The 26,042-nt window shown below is 54.9% G+C and overlaps 1 protein-coding gene across 1 annotated transcript; it reads left to right on the top strand.

Annotated features, from left to right (window-relative positions):
* Window positions 1-329: 329 nt before the first annotated feature.
* Window positions 330-6,587, top strand: SNX20 (sorting nexin 20). The gene is made up of 4 exons (XM_037518091.2): window positions 330-436; window positions 2,985-3,123; window positions 4,524-4,666; window positions 5,911-6,587. Exons 2-4 carry the CDS (start codon window positions 2,994-2,996, stop codon window positions 6,577-6,579), a joined length of 942 nt encoding a protein of 313 aa, XP_037373988.1. The 5' UTR covers window positions 330-436; window positions 2,985-2,993; the 3' UTR covers window positions 6,580-6,587.
* The last annotated feature ends 19,455 nt before the right edge of the window (window positions 6,588-26,042 follow it).

The raw sequence follows: 26,042 nt of genomic DNA, 5'->3' as shown, positions 1-26,042 counted from the left end.
CCCCTCTGTGTTCCCCCAGCTCTGTGTTCCAAGCCTGGCTCCCCAACTGTTAATGGGCTGTGAACAGCGCGTGGAACCTTGCTCATTGTGTGAGATAATGAATGCGAAGGAGCTAACATCTGCATGCCAGAGGTTGTCCAGGCTGAGGTTAGGCTGGATGAAATCCTTCTGCCTGGCCCGGGCCTGTGGGGCAGCCTGGGGCTGCCTGTGATCTGGACTCAGTAGACCACCCTTCGCCAGCCAATGGGCAGCGGCGACAGGACCAAGTCACACAACTCATTTCCTGTTTTCTAACGGGAACCTGGCGAAGTGCAGTCCCCGCCTCTCTGAACTTCAGTCTCCCTGATGGCAATTCTGACTGAAGGAACAGAGCGCTGAAGGGGGCAGGCGACGCTCCTCGGGGACCCCCGGACACAAGCAGGCCCAGAGCCCTCAGGTCAGTGTTGGATCCCAAGCGCGGCAGGCCACTGCCTACCTGTGGCCCGCGCCCCCTCTTGCCACCCTCCCTCAGTTCCTGTTGGGGGCAGGCCGGGACCGAGAAGGGCTGGTGACAAACTACGTGTGGGACTCTCCTTAGTATGAGGGGCAGAGCAGCTTCCCGACCCTCCATCACCTCAGCTTCATTTGGAACTCCAGATGCTTCCAGAGCCCTTCTCAGGGAAAAAGTCATCGCTCCGTGTTTCTCTAAAAATGGTGCCAGGGAACCCCCGGTGTCAGCCTACCACTGGGGGACTTGTGCACAAGACAGAATCCGGGGCCACCCCCTAGACCCACCAGATGAGACTCTTTGGTGTCGGGAGCCAGGAAATCTGCTTAACTAGCCTTTGCAGTTAAGGTCACCAAGGCCCGGAGCAGGATGGAGTGCATGGATACGCCAGATGCAGCTCCCTCCCCTCCCCGCTAAATGGGTGACTTCCAATCAGTCCCGTAAATGAAAAAGGGGAATTGGTTTACTTGCAAATGAAAAACCTGTAACTGGGTTCGTGCTCAGCTTTCCCAGGCCTTTACTGAATGTCCAGCCAAGGTCATTCCTGGGTGTCTCAGGGTCTCTGGGCAAACAGTGCCCAACTTCTGACCTGGCACAGGGTGCCTATCAGGACAGCAGAGTTGAAGACTGGGACATGTGGGCCAGTGCCCTTTGCCATCACCCATGTCACAGACGAGCAAACCAAGGAGGTGCTTGGGGCTCCCAAGAATCTCTGCCACCCTCAGATAAGAGTGTGGAAGCCACATTTTCTCTGGCCTGGGCACACTCCAGGGCACAGAGAACCCGTCCCTAGCCATCCATCATCTTGTCTTGTGGCCACACTTCTCAGATAGGAGGTGGAGGCCTGGGGAGAATAAATATTGCTCACAGTTGGTCAAAAGGCCTGACTCCTCAAGGGGAGACAAAATAAATGAGATGTAAAGGCTAAAGTGCAGCCAGGCCCTGGCTCTGTGCTTCACTTTCACATCTGTAGAAGGTAAAGTCATTGAGAGTTTCTGAGGGTCCCTGTGGATACGCACAGAGGTGCCTGGAGAGGGCCCGGGGGTCTGTTCACCTGAGACAGCAAGAGCTGCCCCCAAGCATGGGCTCCTGGCCCCCATGACCAGACCTCTCTCCAGCAGGCAGACTTAGGAGGCCTGTACTCCTGGAGTGGGTGGCCTGTGTGGCACCACCCAGGGGCAGCAGCACTGGGATGCTTCAAGCAGCAGTGGCCACCCAGGGCTCTCGGCAGTCAGGAAAGGGGTTCAGCCCAGGGCCTGGCGTCTGACAGACCCAGCTCCTCCCTGTGCTCTCCCTGTCGCTCCCTCAGGTCCTGTGAAGGAGGGGAGCTCAGTGCACCCTTCTGCTTTTGAATTGTTGTGTGTAAGTGATGCCCCAGCTCCCCACTCCATCTGAACTCGTGTTTCAATTTCTCTTTTTATTAATTTGTTTCAGACATTTTTAACTCTATTCCAACTTGCACCTTCAATCGGTGCCATTTATTTCTCAAGTATTTCCCAAAGCACCCATCACGCATCAGGTGTCAGTAACGGGGGCTGGATACAGGCTGGTCTGTGCAGGGCCCCTGAGCGAGAACTTCACCTGCTCTGCCTGACTCAACCCTCACACCAGCCCCAAGAAGGGGGATCTGCCTTAGAGGAAACTGAGGCACAGAGAAGTTAAGTCACTTGCCAGGCCTCAGCTTACCACACTTACCCAGGCCACACAGTCACTGCACACTCTGAACTCCAGGCGCCTGCTGCTGCCTGCTCCACTCCCCCAGGCGGGTGGGCAGGACCAGCCTGCCCTGTGTCCTACCTGCCACACACCAGCTCCCCATCGTGGGCAACCCTGAGTGCCAGTTTCTTTACCATCAAAGGAGAGAAAAGCCCCTACGACGTCCAGGGTGAGAGCAGAAGCGAGAGAGTGGCGGTCAAATGTGTGACCCTAGGCCAAACCTCAGTTTCCTCATCTGTGATTGGGAATCATGATAGAGCTTGTGGGTGTTAAACAAGATAGTGAGTTTGAGGAACCGAAGGTATATGAAGTAGGTACAAGTCACCAGTAAGTGTTTGATTCAAGACGAAGACAGAGCTGGGAAAAGCATGAACGTGCCCGCTTTGAACACGTGCTGTCTGGGTACATTTCACTCACGCAAAATATAAAATACGCATGTAGTATAGAATAGTGTATTGGGACACTCTTCTGGACAAGCCAACATCTTCTTCCCAATAATCACTAAAGCCATTGCATTTGTTTTGAAGTCACCTTATTTATAATTCAGAGCAACTTGAAGACATCAGGATCGTAGCAACAAGAGAAGCAGCTGCTGGGCTTAGGAGGGACCAGCCAGAGGAGAAGCAGCCCCGGGCCAAGCAGCTGGCAGCTGGGCGGACGGCTAGGCAGGCAGTGGAGGGTGCAGCAGCAGAGGCTATGACACAGATGCTAGGTACCCCAGGACCCACCAGAAACCCCAAGATGATAGGGCACCCACTGATCTATATTGTCCCTCCAGCAGCCTTGGAGCATGGCGAGTCCTGAGCACCCTGGGAGCCCTGGATGGAGAGGACCCATCACCCAGCACGCGACAGGGACCATGCAGGGAGCCTCAGCCACTGGCCTGGACCCCCCACCTCCAGGATCTGAAGGACACTTAGGTGGGCCTGGGCTCGGGGCTTGGTCCGGAGGTAGAGGTAGAAGACATCTGAAATGCAAATGTGAACACGTCCATGGGTGGCACGAGAGCAGGACAGCTCTCCTACGCTGGGTTATCATAAGTAGACACCAAGGCAAGGATTGGGCGCAAGTCATTTCTCTGCGAGATGATCATAGGAGGCAGGCAGGGGCATGGGGAAGCAGGAGAGGAAGGACAGGAAGCCAATCTAGGGGTGGAAGGACAGATTCCTATTGCAGACAACTGGGTCCTGGTCCCAAGGGGGATCCTCTGGGATGCCTCGTGTTGTCCCTTCCCAGAGACAAAGAGGCCAGGCTGTTGCCCACCCATCTCAATGTTCGTGGGCTGCGGGCTGCTGCAGAACATGCAGCTACATGGCTGGAGAAACCCTGAAGGCAGGAGCCGGAGGGGGCGCTTCCTTTGAAGCCAATATTTGAATGGGATCTTGCAGAAAAGCAAGTGCTGAGGGGCCTGGGCGCTCTGACAGCACCTGCTGGAGCGCCGTCTCCTGGCGCAAAGCTCTGCTCATGGGCCCATGCCTGCAGTGCGTGAGGATGCCCTGGCGGAAGCCGGCTCTGCCTGGCCGCTGCAGGCTCCTGGGGAATCAGGGTCAAAGCAGACACTGTGCTGTTGCTCCAGTTTGGTAGGGAAACGGATCTGTGAAAAAACAATTTGAGATACCATGAAAATAGCTATAGGGACGGAGTAGGCGGCTCTGGCGGTCTCGCCAAGGGGCAGCTGAAGAGACGTGGAGGCTGGGTCTTGCAGGACAGACATGTTGGACAAAGGTTCCTGGGACCACATCCTTTGAAAAAAAGGTACAATGATCTGTGAGTGGAGGGGTACACCTCATCTTGCCCAGGGCTCTCCGAATGGCCCAGGGCTCCAGCGAGGATGAAGAAACTCTGTTCATGTTCCGGGTCAGGCTAGAGGAGGGCTGCGGTGGTGGCCGGAGGAGCGTCATGTGCACGAAAAGCATAGACTGTGGAAGCCGACCTGCGAGGCTTAGAGGAGGGGCTGCCAGGCTGAGCTGGGAGCCCCAGCCACACGCATGGATCAGCACCCCAGGCAGCATGTCCACACCCAGGCCAGCACCTGCCTGTTAGGAGCCTCGCAGTGGCCGATCTGCAGGCCAGAGTGGACGAGGCAGCTCCAATGCATGCATTTTACCCCCAGGCAACCGCGTGGGGAGGGCTGCTGTGGGTCATCGTGGTAGGGTGGACTCAGCCACTTGTTCAGGGGGGTCCAGCAAGGCCGACTGGCCTCTAGATGGCAGGATGGGGGAGGGGCGTGCAAGAATTTTCTGACCCTGTCATCTCCCCAGAGTGCACTGCCCCCAAAGTGCACAGCCCCGGCCCGTCCTTATGGGTGCTGTCCTTGCAGACACCCCCAGCTCCAACTCCAGCATGACCACGCGCGAGCTGCAGGAGCACTGGCGGCGGGAGAAGTGCCGCTGGAAGCCGGTCAAGCTGCTGTTTGAGGTCGCCTCAGCCCGCATCGAGGAGAGGAGAGTCTCCAAGTTCGTGGTAAGTGGAGGTCAGGAAATGAGAAGACATTTCACCCCTCTCTAGGGTGTAGGCCAGCCTGCTGGGACCTCAGTCTCCCCAGGAGTGAAATGGGTGGACACAGGGCGCAGGAGAAAACTGTCAAAAAGCAAGGTTTCGCGGCCCGCACGGCGCTGGGGGCTGTGAGGAGCAAAATGCGGGCCACAATCCCGACCCTGAGAAAAAGTCCTGCTTGACCCCACGCTGCCCCATAGGCGTCCCCTGTGACCTCCCTTTGCCATTTCCGCCATGTCCTCGACATTTCTGTTATCATCAACCTAATTTTTTTCTTTCAATTGGATCATTTTTTAAAAACACGAAGTCTATCTAGGGGAATATTTGAATGGGAAGCTGCATCACGCGGCGTAAGGAGAAGGTAATTCTAAATACAAGGAAAGCTAAGCCTGTTAATGGAATCCCGGGTCACACTGCGGCTGGCGAGAGCTCTGTGCTTGGAGCTACCCAGTTGCAGCCGTGTGAGGAGCGGTGGGGGTGACCCTGGAGAGCCACTCCACCTTCTCGCCTCCATCACTGAGATGGGACCAGGCAGCAGCAGCCCCAAGGCTGCCCCGCGCTGCGGTGTCAGTGTCCGGTGCTGATCCCTGCTGGTTTTCTTTTTCTTTTTTTAAATTTTATTTATTTTTACATCATTTTTCATTTTTGCACAATGTATGCATTTTCCTCTTGGTTCGTGCTGGTTTTCACACATGGGGAAATGGCAGCTCAGAGAGGTTCAACGACCTACCCAAGACACACAGCTGCACCATGCCGGGCGGGACACACCGCCTGGCAGTCTGTGCCCTGAATTAGCATTCCCTCAAAAGTGAATTGAAAACAGTGCTTTTCCTACTCTGCAACCCAAAGCATCTCCCCACCTCCCCACATTTGGAAAACACAAGTCTCACCCAAGACTCCGGGAAACTGGGGTCCAGCTCCGAGGCTGCAAAGCCAAGAGCCATGGGCCTCCCCTGCAAGCCCCTTCCTGGGCACTCCCGCCCCGGGGAGCCTCCTTGTCCCTGTGCCTGTTACTCCAGCTTCGCCCTTGTCACCCTCCGCCTTTGTAGCTCAGCCTGTGCCCACGGCAGTTGCAGCCAGAACTGCATATAATGATAACCCGTTTTCAGGGAATGCTTGAAATCAGGATCATTATTTTTATTCGCCAGGCTCTCCTGACAGTTAAACCCCTTTTAGCACGCAGTCAAAGGCGCTGTCTCTCCCCCCCGCAGATGTACCAGATCGTCGTGGTGCAGACGGGGAGTTTTGACAGCAACAAGGCCGTCCTGGAACGGCGCTACTCGGACTTCGAGAAGCTCCAGAAGAGCCTCCTCAAGACGTTCAGGGAAGAGATCGAGGACATCGCCTTCCCCAAGAAGCACCTGCTGGGGAACTTCTCGGAGGAGATGATGTTTGAGCGCAGGCTGGCCTTCCAGGAGTACCTGCGCCTGCTCTACTCCGTGCGCTGTGTGCGCCGGTCACGCGAGTTCCTCGACTTCCTCACGCGGCCCGAGCTGCGCGAGGCCTTCGGCTGCCTGCGCGCCGGCCGCTACGCCGAGGCGCTGGGCATCCTGGTGCGCGTGGTGCCCCTGCAGGAGAAGCTGACGGCGCACTGCCCCGCGGTGCGCGTGCCGGCCCTGTGCGCCGTGCTGCTATGCCACCGCGACCTGGAGCACCCACGCGAGGCCTTCGCGGCCGGGGAGCGGGCGCTGCAGCACCTGCAGGCCCGGGAGAGCCACCTCTACTACGTGCCCCTGCTGGACGCCATGATCCGCCTGGCCTACGCGCTGGGCAAGGACTTTGTGTCCCTGCAGGAGCGGCTGGAGGAGAGCCAGCTCCAGAGGCCCACCCTGCGGGCCTTCACCCTGAAGGAGCTCACCGTCAGGGAGTACCTGTATTGAGGGCGCCGCCCGGCTCTTGGGCATGCGGGGTCACTCTGCTGGGTGGGCCAGCCCGGGTTCATTTTCAGTGGGAAGAACCATTGCTGGTTCTGACTTGCAGGGGCACTTTGGACAAGGCCGGGCTGTTGTCTTCTGCGCCCCACTGGGTTGAATAGAGGTGCTCCCTGCATCCTTGGAAGCTTCTGCTTGTGTCCCATGTCCCCTTGGCATCAGAGTGCTTCAGCTCAAAGCCACAAACCCAGCTGGGGCGGCGGGGAGGGCAATGCCCACGGCCCTGGTGGCAGCTGGAGGAGAGGTCCGCATGGCACGGCACAGGCAAAGGCGACTCATTTCTGTGCAGACGGCTCTGTCCGCCGTCCTGAGCTCTTCTCTCCGCTCCTCCACCTCAGTGCCGCTTGCAAATACTGCCACCCAGATCCCAGCTCTTCCCTTTTAGCGTGAAGACCCAACTCCACAAAACAGAAGCTCACCTGCTGCCCCTCATGCACAGCCTTGCCCCCGGCGGTGCGTGCAGCAGGGAGGGGTGGGAGCAGACTGGGCCGTCAGATTCTGTGACACACATTTCAGTGGGAAAAGTTGCTGGCAATTTCTCTGGTTAGGATGACATAATCCCCGCTCAGGGGGTAGATATTTATTTACAAGCCACTGTCCCTCAAGTGGCCTCCCTCAGTTGTACAGGCACAGCCCATGAGGGGCGCGGGAAAAGACACCGATGGGGTGGAAAAGAGACCAGTTGTTCAAAACCTCCCCATTTGAGGGACAGTGTTCTTGGAGACTGCCTGGCGGTTGGGATGCCCTTGACAGAAGCCTGCTGTCAGGACAGGACACCCAGGGCCGGAGTGAAGGGGAGGCTGGGCCAGTCTGAGGTCAACACAGGGCCTGGAGCTGAGAGTCCCGGCTAGTCCTGGCCCCTAATATGTTGGAGGCTGGAAGCCCCAAATTACCTGACTGAGCCTCAAAGGCTAACGAGACTGGAACTAGGAAACATGACTATGAGGCAACACTTGATTCTGTATAGGGATCTGGCTTGGCGGGGAGGAGCATCCACTACCCAGAGGCAGACACCGCGCAGCAGCCCTTGCGGCCCAGGCTCCCTCCCAGGATCCTTCCCAGGCTCCGGCCCGGGGTCACCAGTGACTGATCCTCGGGACAAAGAGAGTCTCAGTTTGCTCCAGAAAGACACGTCAAGTGGGAGATGCTGGACTCCTTGGAATCCGGGCATATGGAAAGCTTAGGTGTTAAATGGAAAAATAAAAGAGCCGTGAGTCTATTTCTGTAAAGATCATACTGACTTTACAAGTTGTTTCATCAAATGTAAATGCTGTCAACTCTAATCTGCACCAAACCGTCACTAAGAAAGAAAAAAATCCCAACATAGTAATAGGAGATTCTGGCAAAAAAAAAAAAAAAAAAAAAGCCCAGGAGATCAGAGTTGGCCTCCCCATATAAGAGTCACATCGAGGAACATCCTGCTCAGGAAAATGGGGAGACTTCCATGAACCAAATCTAGCATGGGGTGACGGGCAGGGAGTCTCCTCCTGGAATTTGAGGTACAGTCTGGTGCTCACCCAGATTTGGGGTCCAAATGCACAATGGCTTGGTCCAGAACACCTCCAGCAGCGAGGCTGCATTCAAGCGGCCTCAGCTGTGTTGTTCCAGGCCCCGGGGCTGCAGAGGTGGGTTTCCTCTGACAGATGCTGACAGTGGCTCAGCTACTAGACAGTGCAGGATGCCCCTGGGTGCACGGAGGCTCCGACGTGGGACGCTGCGCATCTTCAAATCACACACGGATGGTGCGAGTGTGTGATGACTAGAGAGGGCAAAGAAAACCCTAGATGGAGGGGCAGGGACCTATGCAACCATGGGGGGAGTTCCCTATCAGCACCCCCTGCATGCCTGGAACCCTGAAAGGGGGCAGGCCCCGATCTCTCTCCAAAGTGGCAACCTGACTGTGCCCACTGAGAGGAAGGGCCGCAGGGGCCGTTCCCATCACCACTACATGATTCATGCAAAATGAAGGCGCTGGGGAGCTTGCATTTAGGGTCCGACGGCCTTTCTGGTTCCAAGGGACAGAAAGCTGGGTTCGTTTGACAAGGGAGGAGTTGATTCTCTGAAAAGTCCGGAATAGACCAGTTTAACCACATTGGATCCAGAGACTCAAGCCTTGTCTTCCGGTTTCTCTTTTTCACTTTCACTTTCTCTTCCTTCTGCTTTCTTCTGCCCTGTCTTCCCTCTCTCCCTGTGGTGACAAGATGGCTGTGGCAGCGCCAGCTCACGTCCTTGGCAACCCAGAGGACTCTCCGCCAGGGTTCTTGTGAAGCCCTCATGCGTGGCTCATGTTGGAAACACCAAAATGTCCCCCCGGGGAGGCGCAGGCAAGGCAGCCCCCACCCCATAATGAAGCAACAGAAATAGCTCTTCACATAATGTTTGCAATCTGTTTTTTAAATTTATTTTTTTTCCTGCTTTTTAAATTTAATAGACTATTTTTTAGAGCAGATTAAGGTTCACAGGAAAATTGAGCAGAAGACACAGGGATTCACTCCGGATCCCTGACATTCACATGCACAGCTTCCCTCACAGTCAGTGTCCTCCACCAGAGGGGCACAGATGAGCGTCCACTGACACATCATCTGTCCACGCTTGACATTGGGGTTCACTTTTGGTGTTGCACATTCTATGGACCTGGGCAAAGGTAGACACCACTAGAGTATCATATCCAGCAGGATGAAAGCAAAGCATGGTTAGTTAGCGTATGGGCACATTTTATCTACATAATAGGAGCATCTCCCTAGAACGAACGGGTGTTTCTAACAGTTTCATTGTATTCTGATGTGAGTGGCATGGCTGTTTTGACCACCTTAACATGTTGCAAGTTTTCCTGATTGCAGGACACTGCAACAAGCCTCTTTTTCAACTGCACTCTGAGTGTGATTTCTAACAGTGCTGCTTCCGAATCATAAACACGACGGTGAATTCGATAACATGACTGATGTTCTCCCTCTCCAGAAAGGCTGTCCTAAGTCATTCCTGCACCAGCCGAGTACGAGAGAGCCTTCCTTAAGGCAGGATGTTAGTATTTTTAAACTACTTTCCAATGTGATAGATGAAAATGGGAGGCATGATTAAATGTTCATTTATTTATTCCTGGTGAGTATGAACATGTGTCATTGGCTGAGGCGCAAATGTCGCTATGAAAGTCCGCCAGCAGATGGCGGCCCCGCACCGGCGGCTCCGAGGCGTTACCGCCTGGGCTGCAGCTCGGGAAGGAAATTGGAGAGAAAAGGCGCATTTCTCCAGAAAGCAAAAAAAAGACTGAAAGTTCAAGCAGACTTGAAATAGCCCTAGAAGAAAGAGCTTCCTGGCAAAAACAGATGGCTCGCTGCCTCCTTAGCCGCCCCGTTCCTCAAGGTATGCTGGGGTCCCTTGGCGACCCCCACCTGAGGTTCAGGACCTCATTTCTTGGTTTCTGCTCCCCCATCCTCTTCACAGCCCAGAGGCCCCAAGGCGCAGAAGGAGGCCTCTCTGCTGTCGCCCCCTGCACCTCCTCAGGCAGATCAGAAGTCAAAGGAACTGCAACTGAACAAAACAGGGCATAGAAGTAAAAGACTGACTGTGTAACCAGCTGCAGAAACGTGTGGGTGGTTAAGTGGCGGCCCCTCAATATGCAGGAGAGGCCTTCCCTCCAATACAGGGCCATGCCTGCCCCCCACCCCCTTCGGGCCCTGCCACCCTTCTCCCCATGTTATAGGGCAGCCCCGATACAAAACGGGGTGCCTGACTGTGGGTCCTCACCTGCGCACTTAAAAGGACATATCAATGCTCCACTGCAGGCGCACGCGAAAGGTTCATAAAAGGTTTCTTTACAAGGGAAGGGCAAGTGAGGAAATGTACAGCTCAGGGAGCAAAGTGGGAGACAAAGTTTTAAATACGTCCTACCCGATCTGCCGATCTGGAATCCCAAATAGCGCTCTGAGAGCTGGCCGCGAGCCAGGAGCCGTGAAGCCAGGAGGCGAGCAACAGAGCGAGAGAGCCCCCAAGGCCCACGTGTTGGGTTTTTATACCCAACCTGGCTGCCTAACTCCACCCTCCGGTCCCAGCCACCTTCCCTTTGGTGGTGACAGGATTCGTCTTTCCCAATGTCCTGATGGCTTCGGTCTGGAGTAGGGGTGGAGTCCACAAAGCCTGCATGGGATTAGCGCAAGACATTCTTTCCCCCTAACACCCAGACTCCACCTGTGACCTTTCCAGGACTAGGGTGCTGCTGGGAGTGTCCCTCCCATCTGCCTCCTGAATTGGAGGGGGGCCCACACATCTTGACTTCTTTTTCCCAGTGGATACCCAGGATCTGTCCAGAGACTGCTGCTTAACTGCAGGTTGAAGAAGTTGATGCAAGGAAGGAAGAGGGAGAGAGAGAGTGAGTGGGAAGAAAAAAAAATCAACCATGCTTGTTAGAGTACAAATTGGTACAACCACTAAGGAAAACCATTTGGCACCGTCTCCCCAAGCTGAGCATAAACCGCGCTGTGAGGATCAGCCCCTGCCCTCCGGAATAAATCCTCTCTGTAGACAGTTGGGGAGCATGTTCACGAGCAGACGAGCTGGAACTGGAGAGCAGGACGACTCCCAATAATATCCCCCAACTGGAAACAACTCAAATATCCATCAACAGTAAAACAGACATGCAAATTGCGGCATATTCCTATGTGGGATTATACGGCCACAAAACAAACTCACTTCTACGCAGCGAAGTGCTTGACTCCCATAAGCTGAATTGAGTGAAAGAAGCCAGGCGCTGGAGAGTTCAGCCTGCGTGATCCCACTGAGGGAAGTTCAAGATGAGTGACTCACCATCGCATTTCAAGATGCTTACTTAGATGGCAGAACTCCTGAAAGAATAAAAAAGCAGTGAGGGTCGCTCTGAGGGTTGAGAGAGAGGCCGTTACTTCTAATGCCAAGAGGGGGCTTTGATGGGGGCAGTGAGGACCTCCAAGGCGCAGGGAGGTCTGGTTTTTCTGCTCTCTGGGGATGGTCACAAGGATATTGCTTTGTAATAATTTCTTAAGCCGAACGCTTTCATTTTATGCATTTTTCTCTGCGTTATACTTCCCAGTGGGGGGAAAAAAATTAAAGAACGATTGGATGCAGCAGATAGGAACTCCATATTTATTTTGCACCAAGTCCTAGGACCCGCAGACTTGTGTCCCTGTGGGAGAGGGACATGCTGCTACCGGCCCACCCGTTGGGGGCGCTCTCCTCAGGACAGGCTCCCATTCAGCATGCCTGCCTCCCTCCCAGTGCCTCCCCCCATGTAAGGGCCCTGCTGATCTGTCGCCTCTTCCACTTATTTTGTTAGTAGCCTGCACCCCGAGAGAAATGGCCTCAGAAATGTCTCCCTCCCCAGGACGCTGCTCACCAAGCACTTGCCCTAGGTGCCTAGGAGAGTGTCTGCAGAGCTGGCTTCATGGGCACAGGGGTGGTCCCGCAGGCCCCACTGAGAAGGACTCTGCCCTTGCTTTCATGTTCTGCTCACATTCTCCTGGGGTGCTGTTTTGCACGGGCCCCACATTCTCACTTTGCTCCAGACCTGGCAAGTGGCACAGCCTGTCCTGGGGTCTGGCAGCAAGAAGGCACTCAACAAATACTTTACTGAGTGGTGCCCGGCCTCCCTAGGCAAGGCAGACTTGGTGCAGACCGCCCCGCGCCATCTCCGTCTGAGAAGCTGGGCCAGGACTGCACCCAAACTTGAGCAGAACAGCAGAGGGGAGCTGCTGGGGCAGGTGTGTGGGAAAGGAAGGAGGCCAAAGCTGACCCCCACCTCAGTCCCCTCGTCCCTGTAGACATCTCTGGGCAGGGAGGCTTCAAGCCAGTGTTGGGGAGAATTGGGGAGAGATGTTCTGGGACTCCCCTGCCCCCGGTTGTTCTCCCCACCCAGGGGAGACCTGATGCTCTCACTCGCTGCAGGCCGGGTGCACACCTGCAAGACAAGCACCATGACAAGCCCCTCTCCCCCAGGCCCATCAGATCCAGCCTATCCCAGAGCCGGGGTGCAGCCCGCCCGCCCGGTGAGCACAACCTTAAACTAGAGTGAGACATCAATTCCCTTTGTCTCCTGGTTGTGGTGGGAGGCTCCTGGGGCACCTCCCTCTCCCGTGCCAGTGCCCGCTTTTAACAGGGAGCCGGAGTCTGCGTCCCGCTTCCGGCGGGCGGCAGCGTGCAGCTCGCGCTCAGTGATGGGCTGCTTTTTGCCGTATTGTTGTGGTTATTTTCCTTCGTGTGGACCTGATACTGCTTTTGTATTGTTCACGTGTGGTGTGGTGCTGACATAAATCTTCCTTGCTAAATTAGACGCTTTTAAGTCAGGAAAGGGCAATCTTCACAGAGATGGTGGCGGGAATTGTGGGGGTCCCAAAGGAATGTGGGGAAGGAAATTCTGGGCCCTGGCTGAGCGCTGACGTGGATTTGGACGCGGGCCAATGTGACGCCGGGCCTGGACTCCCAGCCCAGTGGTCTCCTCAGCCTTCACCAGGTATGCGTCTTGATGACCCGAAGGCTGGGGCTTTCCTCCCAGAAACCCCCTCCACCAAATCTCTTGGGGATCCCCCTCCATCCCTCCCCATCTCTCCCTCCCCCTACCCCACCCTCAGGGTTTCTCGAGCCATTTAAAAGCCCAAGTTGCGAGCAGACCTCCTTAATAATGCCTAGACCAGTAAATCTGGGGACGAAATCATGTTCTGCTTTGAAAACCTCCACCGACCGCCTTTCCCACCTTTTGCTCAGCAAATCCTCACAGGCGGTGTTTTAAATACTCTCTCTCCTTTTGCTCTGATCAAAGGGCGTGCTTGTCCCACTGATAGGTGACAACAGATGTCAAAGACTAATGACAGGACATGGTCTCCACCCCCTTGCCTTCTCCCAGGGGAAGGAGTCCCAAGGCAGCTTGGCTGGCAGCCTTTAGGATTAGGGCGTGGGGAGGGTAAAGAGATAAGGGCAGGGGCTGCAGGCAGGGGTGGAGGAGGGATCGGGGTTGACATGGAGTGGGTGGACCTCCCAGCATGCACTTCCCTTTTCGGTAAGCGTGTTGCAATTTTGCTTTAGGGTAAGCGCCTTTCCTCCACTCTCCTGTGGCTCAGGAGGCTGATTCCAGCCCCAGCCGCGGGCTGGGTGTGTGACTCAGACCCGGCCCCATGGGACTTGTTTTCTCCTGGCCCGTGATTGGTTCCAGGTGGGCACGCGAGCCTGTTAGGACCTTGGTGAGACGTGGGGCTGGGAGAGAGAACAGCACTTCTGGCTGCTCTCAGGTGGGTGAGGATGTGAGCCTGGAGTCAGCACAGCAACTAAGCAAATGGGACCCCGAGTAGAGGGGGAAATGGACAGATACTGAGTCCTGACCTTAAGCGCCTAGATCAAGCCATCCCTGAATGTGCAGGAATAAACCCTCTTCCCCACTTAACCTGTTCAGTTGAGGCTTTTATCTCATGGTGGCGGAAGACAGTTCATGACCATGTCTCCTCACGTGAGCATGTTCAGGCACCTCATTCCCTGCAGAGCCCCCTCCTCACCCCTGGGGACTTGGTAAATACCATTTCCTCCCTCACCACATTTCTGGGCAGGGTGTCCGTCCCTCCCAGGCTCGGCCATCGCATACCAGCACTGGGGAGTCTTTGTTAGGGTCCCAAGTTCAGATGGGAAAACAGGCCTGCTCAAGTGGGGCATGAGATGGCCAGTTCCTGGGGTGGACCACACCTCTGAGTTTGTCTTGGCCTGGACATCTGCCCACCCAAGAGACAGCCTAGAGGAATGAACCAAAAATCCTCAGAGCCCTGTAACTCTCCTTGAACTTGACGGTCTGTTTTACAGGGCCAGGGGCCAGGAACGTCTACGACTCCTACTCTCATCATCTTATCTGGACACTTAGCTCTTCTCCGGACTTACTCCCACACCTCGCAGCTAGAAGACAGAGCAGTGGCTGAGAAGAGTGATTGTGTTCCTGGAGCCAGCCATGCCTGAGGACCTGATACCTTGCTCTTAAATCTTTCAAGAGTCAATAAATCTGTTAGGCTTAAGCCAGGTTGAGTTGGGATTCTGTCCTTACAATCCAAAGAGTCCTGATTATATAACTGCTTTCAGGTCTCTGGGGGGGCTGTGTGCCGTGAGAAAAACAGAGCAGCTACATCCAATCAGCCCCAAAGGTCAGTGCTCGGACCTGTCCCGGAAGTCCAGGCACCCCGTGGATCTCCGCCATTACCCAGGTTGCTTAGCACTCCTGGGAGCAGCTGGCGGGAAAGCTGGCTGAGCAGGGGTGTGGTGCAGGCCAGAGGCCTCAGATGCACACAGGTGCCGGGGCAAGCTGCTTTGGACTGGTCCTCCAAGACAGGGCCAGAGATGCCTCAGACCGGGTTTCTCAAAGCATGGTCACCGCACATCAGCAGCAGGATGGACAGGTTGAAGATGAAAATTCTCAGCACCCCACCCAGCACCCTCTCCCCTGAGTCAGATGAAGGTACAGGGCAGGCAGCCTGTGTTGTAGCAAACCCTCCAGGTGGATGTGACACTGAATAAAGCCTGAGCACCACTGATTCGGACATGTAAATAAATCACATCTGCCCGGTGCAGAGGCCTCACTATGGAGAAGAGATGTGGGGAGTCCAGGACTAGTCACTGAGGTCTCCCACTCACAGCATCTTGGGGCCCTCAGCAACATAAAGCCAGTGCAGTATCTCATGCTGCTCTCACAGGCACAAGCAAGGTGGCAGGAGAAGGGGTGGCCACCCTGGGCCTCCAAGCCCACTCGCCTTGGCCTCTTCTTGAGCACCCTCCTGCGCTGAGGAGACCCCACGCAGCAGCCTGCCAGGCTGGCGCTCAGGAAGGAGGGGCTGACTAGCTGACCAGCTGGCGCCACCACACAGAATCTGATGCCCATGGACCCCTGACCGCAGCCCCCCTCTGTCCCCTAACTCCAGCTCAGCACTCCCCTGAGGCAGCGGCAGGGTAAGGTGGGTGAGGTGGCAGTGGCTGATTGACAGCTCAGCAGCTCCCTGTGTCACACCTTCTTTGCTTGTTCTCACGAAGTCCAGAGCAATGCCGGAAACCTCCCAGGACACCCCAGTTCCACGCAGTGTCTTAGCCAACAGGCTGCTCCTGCAGCTCTGTGGTCTCCATAGAAAGTTCCAGGGGCAGAGAGAACTGGAGGAACAAGCCCAAGCTCTGCAGGACCCATCTTGGGCCACTTCCACGGCGGCCCAGCGGCCAGAACTGGCTTCAGAGCTGTAGGCCTGTCACACGCAAGGAGCACGTGGAGAGTCTGCACCCGTGAGACCTCTGCTCTCTGCTTGTGGGCACCCTGGCTGCCTGTGGCCGACTCTGCCTTATTCTTTAGGATCACTCATTGCCTCGCAAACACTGGCTGAGGCCAGGCTTCCAGCCAGCACCACGCACGAACAGGAGACTTAGTCCCGAAGCAGGAGCTCATGGGCTGGGCTGAAAGGCCAGCAGGCCTCATCCAGCTCCCCAGTTCCCACTGCTGCGCCTGCCCTGTTACAGCACCCCATCCTCCCTGGCTGCCCGGCTAAGTGTCCTTAGCTCTCGAGCCTTGAAGGAACTGTTTTCTCATCTGTGCGCTGGGGATAATGGGAGATTGACAGAAGTTCTCGATAATCGTGAGAAAAGTGGGTCTCACCGGTGCAGCCTCTTCTGCCCTGGATGGGGGCCCCTACAGAGTCTCCCTCAACCTTGTAAACTCTCCCTAAGGCAGGTTCTGAGAGCCCAGCCACCGACCACAGCCAAGGTGAGCCGGGCCTGGCCCGGAGTCAGCCTGGCCCCCCCAAGACAACTTGAAGCATCCCAGAAGTGGCTCCTGGCCCAGGTCATTCCAGGGGGGCCAGGGCAGCTCTCCTGCCGCCCAGGACACAGACAGGGCCGGCTCCAAGCCCCTCACCCCCACCGCCTGCCCTCCAGACTCAGATGTGGTTGAAAAGCTTAGCGCGGGACCAGCAAGGCCACCGCCGCCGCCATTAGAAACCTGATCTCAAGTTCCTGATTAAAACCAGGAGGGGGTTTTAATCAGCTGGGGCCATATGCTTTTTAACTGAAGATGAAAGAACAAATGATAAGCATCATCTCAGAAAGGATGTCGTTAAAGGAAGAGCAGAACAGCGAGTGGCATCTTTTATCGTCACGGCAGCCCCTCGCCACGCTCTCGTTAGGGGCTCGGAGGCCCATCTGGGCCTGTCTTCATTATGCTGCGCTCACCGTGTCATTGTGTTTGGCGACAGCTCCCGAGCCCACGCCACGCTCAACTCTAAATATACAATTAATGCCTATTAATTATAGTTTTCAAACCAGCAAAATGAGCCTTCATTAACTTAATCGCCTCTTCTATTTTATCAGGAAATTGTATTCTCTCTTCATAATCCCTACATCCGAAACCGCTCATTGGCGGGGCCACGTGATGCCCGGCTGCCCGTTGATGGAAGGTCTGCCTGTCCTCTGGCTTCTCAGCACCCCCAGCCCCCATCTTTACCTCTCACCCCATACCCCATGATGAAGCCACTGAGGGCCTCCAAGGCATTCCATGGGTGTCCTGGGGCGTGGGTCCAGGGGTCGGAGTGCGAGGGACGCTGGCACCCACGTACCTGGTCTGGCTGGCTCCAGGTCAGATGGAACTGGAGCTGAATCAATGTGGGGGACGGGTGATGCGGAGAGGAAACTGGGGTCACTGCCTCCCTATCTCTGCCGCACAGGCGCAGCCCACGCCTCACCACCGACAGCGGAGGTTATCCTCCCAACCCACCCCAGCCAGCCCTGCTGGTGTGGGCCCCGTTGCGGGGATGGGGTCACCAAGACTAGGGGAAATTGATTCCTCAAGACTGGGAAGCAGCTGAGCTGGGACGCTTCTAACTCCCCAAGCGTCAAACCTGAGTTTGCATTGGGGTCCAGCGGAGCTTCATCCCCTCTCCCCCTTTTTGTGGGCTGTGCTTTCTGCCGCATTGCCTCTGGGCTTGGTCCTGGGCCTTGCCTTGGTCCATGGGATGGACGGGAGCAGGTGTCATGGCAGCAAAATGGACATGAGAGAGGCTGCTCACCGAGTCGCGGGAGGACGAGGTGGGCAGGACTTGGCCTGAAGGGCTGCTGTGTCTCTCGTGGGATTTGGCATCGCGCAGGGGCAGATTTGAGACAGAGCAGTAGGGGGGCAGAAGGGAGTGCAGAGGCCCCTTTTTCCAGGATGGTCCATGCACAGTGCGGTAGGGCAAAGAAGGCAGGTAGGAGGAGACAGGAGGAGGTGGGAAGTGGGCAGGGGCAGCTCAGCCAGGGCCTGGGTATCAGGCCTTACCCTGAGGGCAATGGGATGCGATTGTGGCCTGAAAGTTCATGATCTGGGGTTTGAAAAAGCGACTCTGTCTGCATTGCGGGGGCAGAGAGCAGGAGGAAGGCTGGAAGAGAAGCTGACCTGTCAGGAGACAGCTGTCAGTCTGTCCGCCAGCAGGGTCTGTCTGGTAGAAGTGAAGTCTCTTTGGGATGTAGCTCTGGAAGGTCTGAGTGGTTGAGTAAGGCATAAGCGGGATGGAGGAGCAGAGGAAGACTCCAGGTTTCTGGCTGAAGCTACCTGCCACTCCCTGAGCCTGGAACAAGGTTTGGGGCCGAATGCTGAGTTTGTCTGGGAGCATGTAGTTGGCAGCATGTAGTCCTGGTCAGCCCAGACATAGTCCTCCAGGCCAGGGCCGCAGACGAGAGCTCAGGAAGTGAGTCCATGAGAACACAGCGAGGACCGAGACCCAAGGAACGCCACCACCCACAACCGTTTCATTTTGAAATATTCACAGATTCACAAGAAGTTGCAAAGATAGTAGAGAGACAGTGTCAGGTGCCCAGCTTCAATGTTGCAATTTTTTAAAAGATTTTTATTTTTTTATTTATGCATACAAGAGCTAGGGTGTAGGCCAGAGGTGCAGGGCATAAGAGGATCCACCAGAGACAGAGTGGGGAGCAGAACAGGCAGATCTACTGAAATGCACTGCTGAGGGGAGCAGTGGGGAGACAGGAGAGTCTCCTGTCTCCTGTCAGCCATGTGGGTAGCTCCCCGGCTGGGGATAAAACTTGTGCTGCAGTGACTGGCAATAGCTTCATAGTGCTGAGACTTAACCCCTTGCACCGCCAGGGAGGCCTCCAATGTTGCCATTTTTAAAGGAATAATAATAGGCAAAGCTAATTGCTAAAAGTGACCCAGAGAGGCTGAAGAAAATCTGACCAAGCTGGGTGTCAGGAAAGCAATTTCAGTTAGGATTTAGTTTGGCTGGAGGAAAGAGTGGTTTAAGCAGTGAGAAGTTGACTTCTTCCTCCCTTAGTAGTCTAAGGTGTTCAGGTCTGGAATAGACGGCCTGTTCCTCTTAGCTCTCAAGGACACAGACTTCTTCCAGTCACTCCACTACCTCTGGGGTCCTCTTTGTACAAAATGGTGGCCAGAATTCCAGCCATCACATATGTTTTCCAGGCAGCAGAATGGAAGAAGAGATGGAGAAGGAACAGGGCAATGAGAAGAAATGAGTTCTCAATTAAGGAAATTCCCAGGAGCCGCCACGCAACATGTCCTCTTGATCAGAATTAAGACACAAAACTTAGTTGCAAGGGAGTCTGAGGACTGTAGTGTTTACTCTTGAAAGTCGTGACCAAAACTCAAACAACAGGGGAGCAACTAGGGAAAAAGGGAGCTTGCATATAGCGAAACAGCCAGCAGTCCATGCTCAGACTCCAAGGTCAGAGGGTGTTCTGAAAGGGAGGACATGGTCACCCTCAAGAGACACAGACAGGAGGTCAAGGGAGGAAACTACTGAAATGGCCGCTGCGTTTCAGGACAAGAAAGTCAGGGGCCTCTTGGTAGGGAGGATAGCCATGGCCCCTCTGACCCCAGAGGCCTTGATCCTGAGCTCTCTGTCTCCCAGTCCCAGAGTTAGCTTTAGTCCGGCGGATGGGACAGAAGGACAGGTTTGGGTATTGAGTGGTGGAAGTCCAGACCCTGGTGAAAGAGAACTGGCATGCGGGAAGAACCAAGAGGGCCTGTGAGAGGAATGGAGTCAGGACATAGGGACGGTAGAAGTTCTCAAAGAAAAAGGCAAGGGTTTGGATGTTTTCCTGGGAATCCATGGACAGCCATCCAGACTCCGAGCAGACATCACAACAAACACGAAAGCGTTAAAGAGTGGGGTGGAGTGGGAGTCAAGGGGGTGGTGGTGCCGAGGTGCCTGGGGTCTCTCTAAGGAGTTCAGCATCTGCCAGACATCCTGCCAGCATCCTGGAGGGCATTTCAGCACCTGCCTAACCCCCTCTCAGGTTTGTTGGCCACCCCCAAAGACTTGCTTTTCCTTTCTTTAGCCATGCATCCATCTGTAGGCCCCACTGTGGGCCCAGAAGCGCCCCACCTCAGAAGCCACGAAAGCTGTCGCCACACTGTGCCACTACTTTTTCTTCACAGCTGCGTAATATTCCACTGAATGGATGCTCCACAGTTTCTCTATCCATTCACCGGCTGAAGGGCCATGACACTGGGTCCATGATTTGGCAGTTGTCAACAGGGCTGCTATTACATTTGTGCAGGGAGATCGTTTCATGTAAACTTTTCATGTTATTTGGATAGACACCTAGTAGTGGTATCACTGGGTGAGTGGGATTTCCATTTTTGTTTTCTTGAGAATTTCTGTACTGTTTTCCACGGGGGCTCTACCAGCTCGCATTCCCACCAGCAGTGAACGAGTGTTTTTTTCACCAAAAACTCGCCAACATTTGTTAATTCTGTTCTTTTTTAGACAGATCATTCTCCCAGGGGTGAGGTGGTATCTCTGTGTGATTTTGATGTGCATTTCTCTCCCCGTAAGTGATGTTGAACATTTTCATGTCTATGGGCCATCTGAATTTCTTTAGAGACATTGAGGTCCTTTGTCCATTTTTTAATTGGGTCGTTTGTTTCTTTGTTATTGGATTGTGCAAGTACTTTGCCAATTTTGGAGATTAACCCCCTTATCAGATGTATGTATGCAAATATTATATTATTTCCCATTCTGTAGGTTGCCTTTTTGTTTTGTGGTGGTTTCTTTTGAGATGCAAAAGGCTTAAAGTTTGATATAGTCCCGTTTGTTCAATTTTGCTTTTGTTTCCCTTGCTGCTGGGGAGGGGGGAATTTTCCTGATTTCCGCAGGCCTCCAGGCTCCCAAGGTCCCTCAGAGCCTGGCTGGAGCGTGGATGTCTCAACTGGCTCTGAAATGCCCTTGTGTCCTTTTGTCTCATCTTCCCATCAAGAACCAGGACTTGTAGGGTGAGGGGCTGGGCCTCCAGAGCTGGCCCACGGTCCCAGCCCCAAGCCTCCTCTCGGCCGCCTCCCCGCTCCCTGTCTCTCCCATCCACTTCTTATTTCATAAAAATCAATTTCTGTCCCGTTTTTGCCTTATACATAAAAGACTGTGGCATCAATTAGCCTTCGTTCTCTCTCTCTTTCTCTTCCTGGTCTTTTTTGGAAACCTCTTTGTAGGGAAAATCTCATATTTCAGCAATTTGCATTATCCACACACTCAGCTTTGAAGTTCTAAGTTATGGTAAGAAAAGGACCCACTTATCTGCCCATAAAAAATGTTCAAAGCTTATAAATTCCCTGAAACAGATGTACATTATCATTGGATTTGCCTTTCTTTTTGCTAGAGCATGCCTAATAGAGTTTCGGCAGCCCCCCAGCCCCCTTCCCCCGCCCCCGTTAGCATCTAGTCTCCACAGAAGCCCGCTCCCCACTGGGCCAGACCGACTTCAAAGGTCCCAGGCTGTCTGTTAGAAGCAAAGCACAAAGTGGGAACATAGGGGCCTTTTAAATCCCCCACGTTTAAGTCAATATCATGCCTGCCTGCTTCCCCTCTCCTGGCAGAAGGACATAAGTCAGCTCTGCCTCTTCCGCCTTTGCGAGCGCCAATTCAGCAATGACCAGAATGAGAAAAACGAGGCCTCTTTCTCTCTCGGCCTCTCTCCTGTCTCTGCCCTCCATTCTCTCCAACTTTCCTCGTTGTTCCTTCTCCCCTTAAAGAAGATGCTGTTCAGGGGCCTCCCTGGTGGCGCAAGGGGTTAAGCACAGCGCTGTGAAGCCTTCCGCAGCCTCTGCAGCACGAGTTCAGTCCCCAGCCAGGGAGCTACCCACATGGCGCAGCAGACCTCTCCTGACTCCCCACTGCTCCCCTCAGGAGTGGATTTCAGTACATCTGCCTGTTCTGCTCCCCACTCTGTCTCTGGTGAATCTTCTCACTCCCCGCACCTCTGGCTTGTACCCTAGTACTTGTATGTGCAAATAAATAAATCTTTTAAAAAAAAAAAAAAGGAGAAGGTGCTGTTCAGCAGCGGGAGTGGGGTTGCTGATCCCTGGAGTAGACAAGCAAATGGATCTTCAGCACTCTGACGGGTAGAATGTCACCTGAATGTCTGTCAGGCCACGTTGTGTCTTACAGCAAGAGCCTCCTCCAGACTACTGACTCCAAGTCCTTCCCCCCAAAGTGGCCGGAGGGGACTGCCCCACCACCCCACTGCTAACCCTCCAACTCCTTGCTGTACCCTCCAGGTAATGAGAAAAGTCTCCACCTGGGCCCCTTGCCCACGAGGGGCCTCCCCCCGGGCTGCTTGCACTCAGCCTCACTGGTCTCCACCAACCCTGCCCTTTGCCCCACCACAGGGTCTTCACTTCAGCTTTCTCCTAGCTTTTCACCTGGCTAATTCCTCCTTATGCTCACGGTTCCCACTTACAGGTGGCTTACTAGAGAGACCTCTCCAGCCCCCTATCTGAATTTTGTCCTCTCCATGACTCCCTCACCCATGTCCCCAAGAGCAGTCACAACTGGAAACAGTATAATGTCCGTGTGCGTTGTCCCCGGCCCCAGCCCGCACAGTGACGGCAGGTGTGGAGGACGTCCGCCTAGTGCTGAGCGTGCTCCCTGGCACGTAAATATTTGAAAGGCTGGATGGGCAGAGGGTGAACTTGGGATGGGAATGGCCCAGGGAAAGGCTGGTGGGCTGAGGACCTCTCTGAGCAGTGAGTACGAAGTTTGAGTCACCTTTTTCTCTGCCCACGTCTTACCCAAGCTGAATTGTAGCAGCTCCTCCACCAGGGAGTGGTCAGACCCCAGAGACTGACTGAGAGCAGCTAAACTTCGCAGCAAGGCCCACTGAGGAGGGAGGGAAGTGAGAGCGGGGACGGTCACTGGCCACACTAGCCTCTTCTAGTTAGGAACTTCTGGGCCAAATCACCATCAGATGCTGTGTTTTCAGGACAGAGTCAGAGAAAATGGGTTCAGGTCACCTCGGTCAGGACAGCCGGGCCCCTTTCTACCTGGAGCAGATCTGGCTGGGGGCACCCGAGCTGCCAAGGTCACCCAGGCCCCATGTGCCGGGGCTGTGCTGGGCACCACAGGCCAGCGGAGCTGCCCCGTCCTCCGTGCTACCCAGAGCCTCCGCGGGGAGTCCTGGTTTTCAGTCTGTCCAAAGCTGCCACCTCTCCCTGCTGGCAGTATCAACCGGTCAGTGAGCTTGGACATGGGAACGGTGCGAGGGGCTCCCTGCCCTCTGCGCCTATAAATCCACAGAAGAGAGCTGTGTGTGTCCCGAGCCTGCTGGACGCCGGGGAGGCCAGGAGCGCGCTGATTCAGCGCAGATATTTAACGAGCACCTATTTTGCTGGGCCTCCGGGATTACAAAATCATCTTTGGTGAACAAGATAGTGCTTTGGTGGAAACAGATGTTAACCGAATCATCAGAGACGAAAACAAGCATGTCCTGATTATGCAGATTCTTTATTTATGAACTTGCCGACTCACTCAAATGTACTTGTGACCCCCAATTCAGTACTCCCTGCTCTCTGGCACTCATCCGCTGTCATGTGCCGAGCGGAGAAAAGCTGGAGCCACTCGACGAACGTGTTCCGGGCTGAGGTCAAGCCAGGCCAACCTTGCCGCCGCACCCCGGCTCATGCTACAAGCAAGCGCCTTTCCCCGGTCTATTTAGTGTCACGCTCTTTGCATCTCTGCTTCCCGTCGGCAATCTCGCTGTTTGAAATGGTCCCCGCGCGAGTACTGAAGTGCTGTCCTGTGTTCTCAGGGCAAGAAGCCTCTGCAAGGCCTTACAGAGAAAAGGGGAGCGAGATTCTTGTCACCCGGCATGATTTATAGTGCTGATGCTGTGACCTTCGTGTGACGGGACCGACAACATGTAGTTGACCTTGCGTCTTTAAACAGAAAGACACACAAGACAAGGCTGTGTACTGACTGCAGCACGAGTGTGTCCCGGGGCTCCCGGGACCCTCACTGCATGTGCCCAGGAGCTGTGGCCGGGTATTCCCAGATTCGGGGTGGGAGGGATAGAACCTGACTCCCGCAGATGATGAGACCTGACCGTTGGCACAAACGCAGCCAGCGCTGTGCTGAAGGGCACACAGGGCACCCTGGGAGCCCGGGCACTGTCTTCCTGCAGCTGGGGCTCCAGGCCAGGTCACACCAGCCCTCCCACCCCAGAGCTTCCCGCAGGAAGGTCATGAGTGAATTTGAGTTTCCCCAAACTTGGCTGGGGTGACGGCAGAGAAGGCTCCTGGGAAGGGAGGGCAAGCGGGTGAGAGTTTGTCCCCGGACACGACTGAAGGGAACCCACAGAACATTTGGCTGAACCGTCTGGAGTGGTTCTGGAAAAGACAGCCGTGGGCACGTGGGGAAGGGTAATGGAGGGGCTGGGTCCATGGGTCTTGGGGAGCAAAGGCAGGGCTGGGAGGGTGACTGCTAGGCTGGATCAACAGGGGAAGGCTGCCTTGGGGTCTGGCAGGCACACAATCTCCAGGCATCTGCTGGCCCAGGCGCTGGCAGCGCTACCTTCAGGGCGGAGGTGAGGGCAGTGGGGGGGAGGCATCACAGCCCACCAGCACTGAGCACTGTTAGGGGCCCCCTTCCATTCCCCGGGCTGAGAGTGCTGACGGGACTCCCAGAAGCCGGTTACTAGTGCTGGCTCCAACAGACACACGCTGCAGGCGAGGCGGCCTCCCTCTGGCCCAGTCACAACTTGACCCCTCAATACTGAGAGGAAAGGCAGCCTTTCTCCCAGCAGTTTCCTTGGTCCATAGGCGTGACTGGCACGGCAGGGTGTGAATTGCACAGCCCCCCAGATTCCCTGACCCCCGGAGCTCCTGGGAGATGAGGGCAGGCTGCCTGCCTCACCTGACCGCCACCTTGGACACAGCCATCGTCCCCGTGCCCCGTGACAGATCTGCAGAAAAGGGGCAGCCAGCGACCAGCTAGTGCCTGTGTGTGAAGCTGGCACACCACTGGTGGGGTCTCCCTCACTTCTCAGAGGGACCCCCATGCTCGGAGGCCAGGGCCCTAGGGAAGCAGCAACAGCTCCTCTGGGACAAGGCAAAACCCAGTCACTTGAGCCTGTATGAAAAGGTGCTCAAGACTTCTCCGAGAAGCATGGCTGATTCCTGGTGGTTTTCCTGTCATAGGGAATGACTCCCTCTTCTTGGCTCCCTCCCGGCCTTTTTCTCTCTTCTTCTGTCTTCAACATCTAATTATTGGGTTCAGTTTATTTAGCGGGATCAACAGTTGCACCAAAATTGAATTCACACACGCTCCGGAGCCAGCCGTGCTGGTGCTGCCGCAGGTGGGCGCTGGTCCCTCAAGGCCCCTCTGTGCAGCGGGTCTGCTTGGCCTGGGCGGGGACCCAAGGCTGTCAGGACTGGCTGAGGCGAATCCTCACAGACCTCCAGGCCAGGGAAGGGAGAGCAGCTGTTGGAGAGGGGCAAGGGCAGGAGATCTCCAGACACACGTGGTGACAGCAAACAAGGGCTAAGTATGAAGACTACCTACTCCTGGAGTAAAAATAAAAGGGTGTGGCGGGAAGGAATTAAAGCAGGAATTGCAGTGTTTTCCTTCTTAAAAATAGATCTGAAATAAATATTGCAAAATGTCTGCATTTGTAAAATCTGGGTAGTGAGTTCAAAGTTTCTATTACACAATTTGTCTCAAACTTGCAACAAAATTGGGGTGGGGTTGGGGGTGGAGAGGCGACTAGGCCAGGACAGAAGATTCTTAGAGCGGTGAAAATGCTCTGCGTGATGTGCTGATGTCCGGTCCTGTCTTTATAAATCCAACACCAAGAGTGAGCCCCAGTGTAAACTCTGGGTGACTGTGACTGGCCAATGTGGGTTCATCCTTGATTAAAAAAAGTACCATCTGGTGAGAGTTGGTAAGGGTGATATCTCGGGGTAAGGAGTAGACAGAAAACCTCCATACCTCCCTCTCCATTTTGTTGTAAACCTAAAATCATTCTGAAAAAGTCTTTTTTAAAAATTAACAAAATTTAGATGGGAAGATAGCGCATATAAATGCATTTATTCTTGTGAAAAGTGACCCCTAACACTTTCATCGCACTCACATGGACCAGGAGCCGTTTTAACTCTTCAAATT

This window comes from Talpa occidentalis, unplaced genomic scaffold, assembly GCF_014898055.3.
Source record: "Talpa occidentalis isolate TD23 unplaced genomic scaffold, MPIMG_talOcc4v2.1 talOcc4.17, whole genome shotgun sequence".
NCBI classification, from domain to species: Eukaryota; Metazoa; Chordata; class Mammalia; order Eulipotyphla; family Talpidae; genus Talpa; species Talpa occidentalis.
Note: the sequence above shows the minus strand (reverse complement) of the source record. Positions and strands in the feature narration are given on the sequence as shown.

Bases quoted from the DNA above. Each gene is read 5' to 3' on its own strand.
- SNX20 (XM_037518091.2), top strand. From the start codon at position 2,994: ATGGCGAGTCCTGAGCACCCTGGGAGCCCTGGATGGAGAGGACCCATC. The intron at 3,124-4,523 runs GTGGGCCTGGGC...CTGTCCTTGCAG, and splicing joins AGGATCTGAAGGACACTTAG to ACACCCCCAGCTCCAACTCC. The intron at 4,667-5,910 runs GTAAGTGGAGGT...TCCCCCCCGCAG, and splicing joins GGAGAGTCTCCAAGTTCGTG to ATGTACCAGATCGTCGTGGT.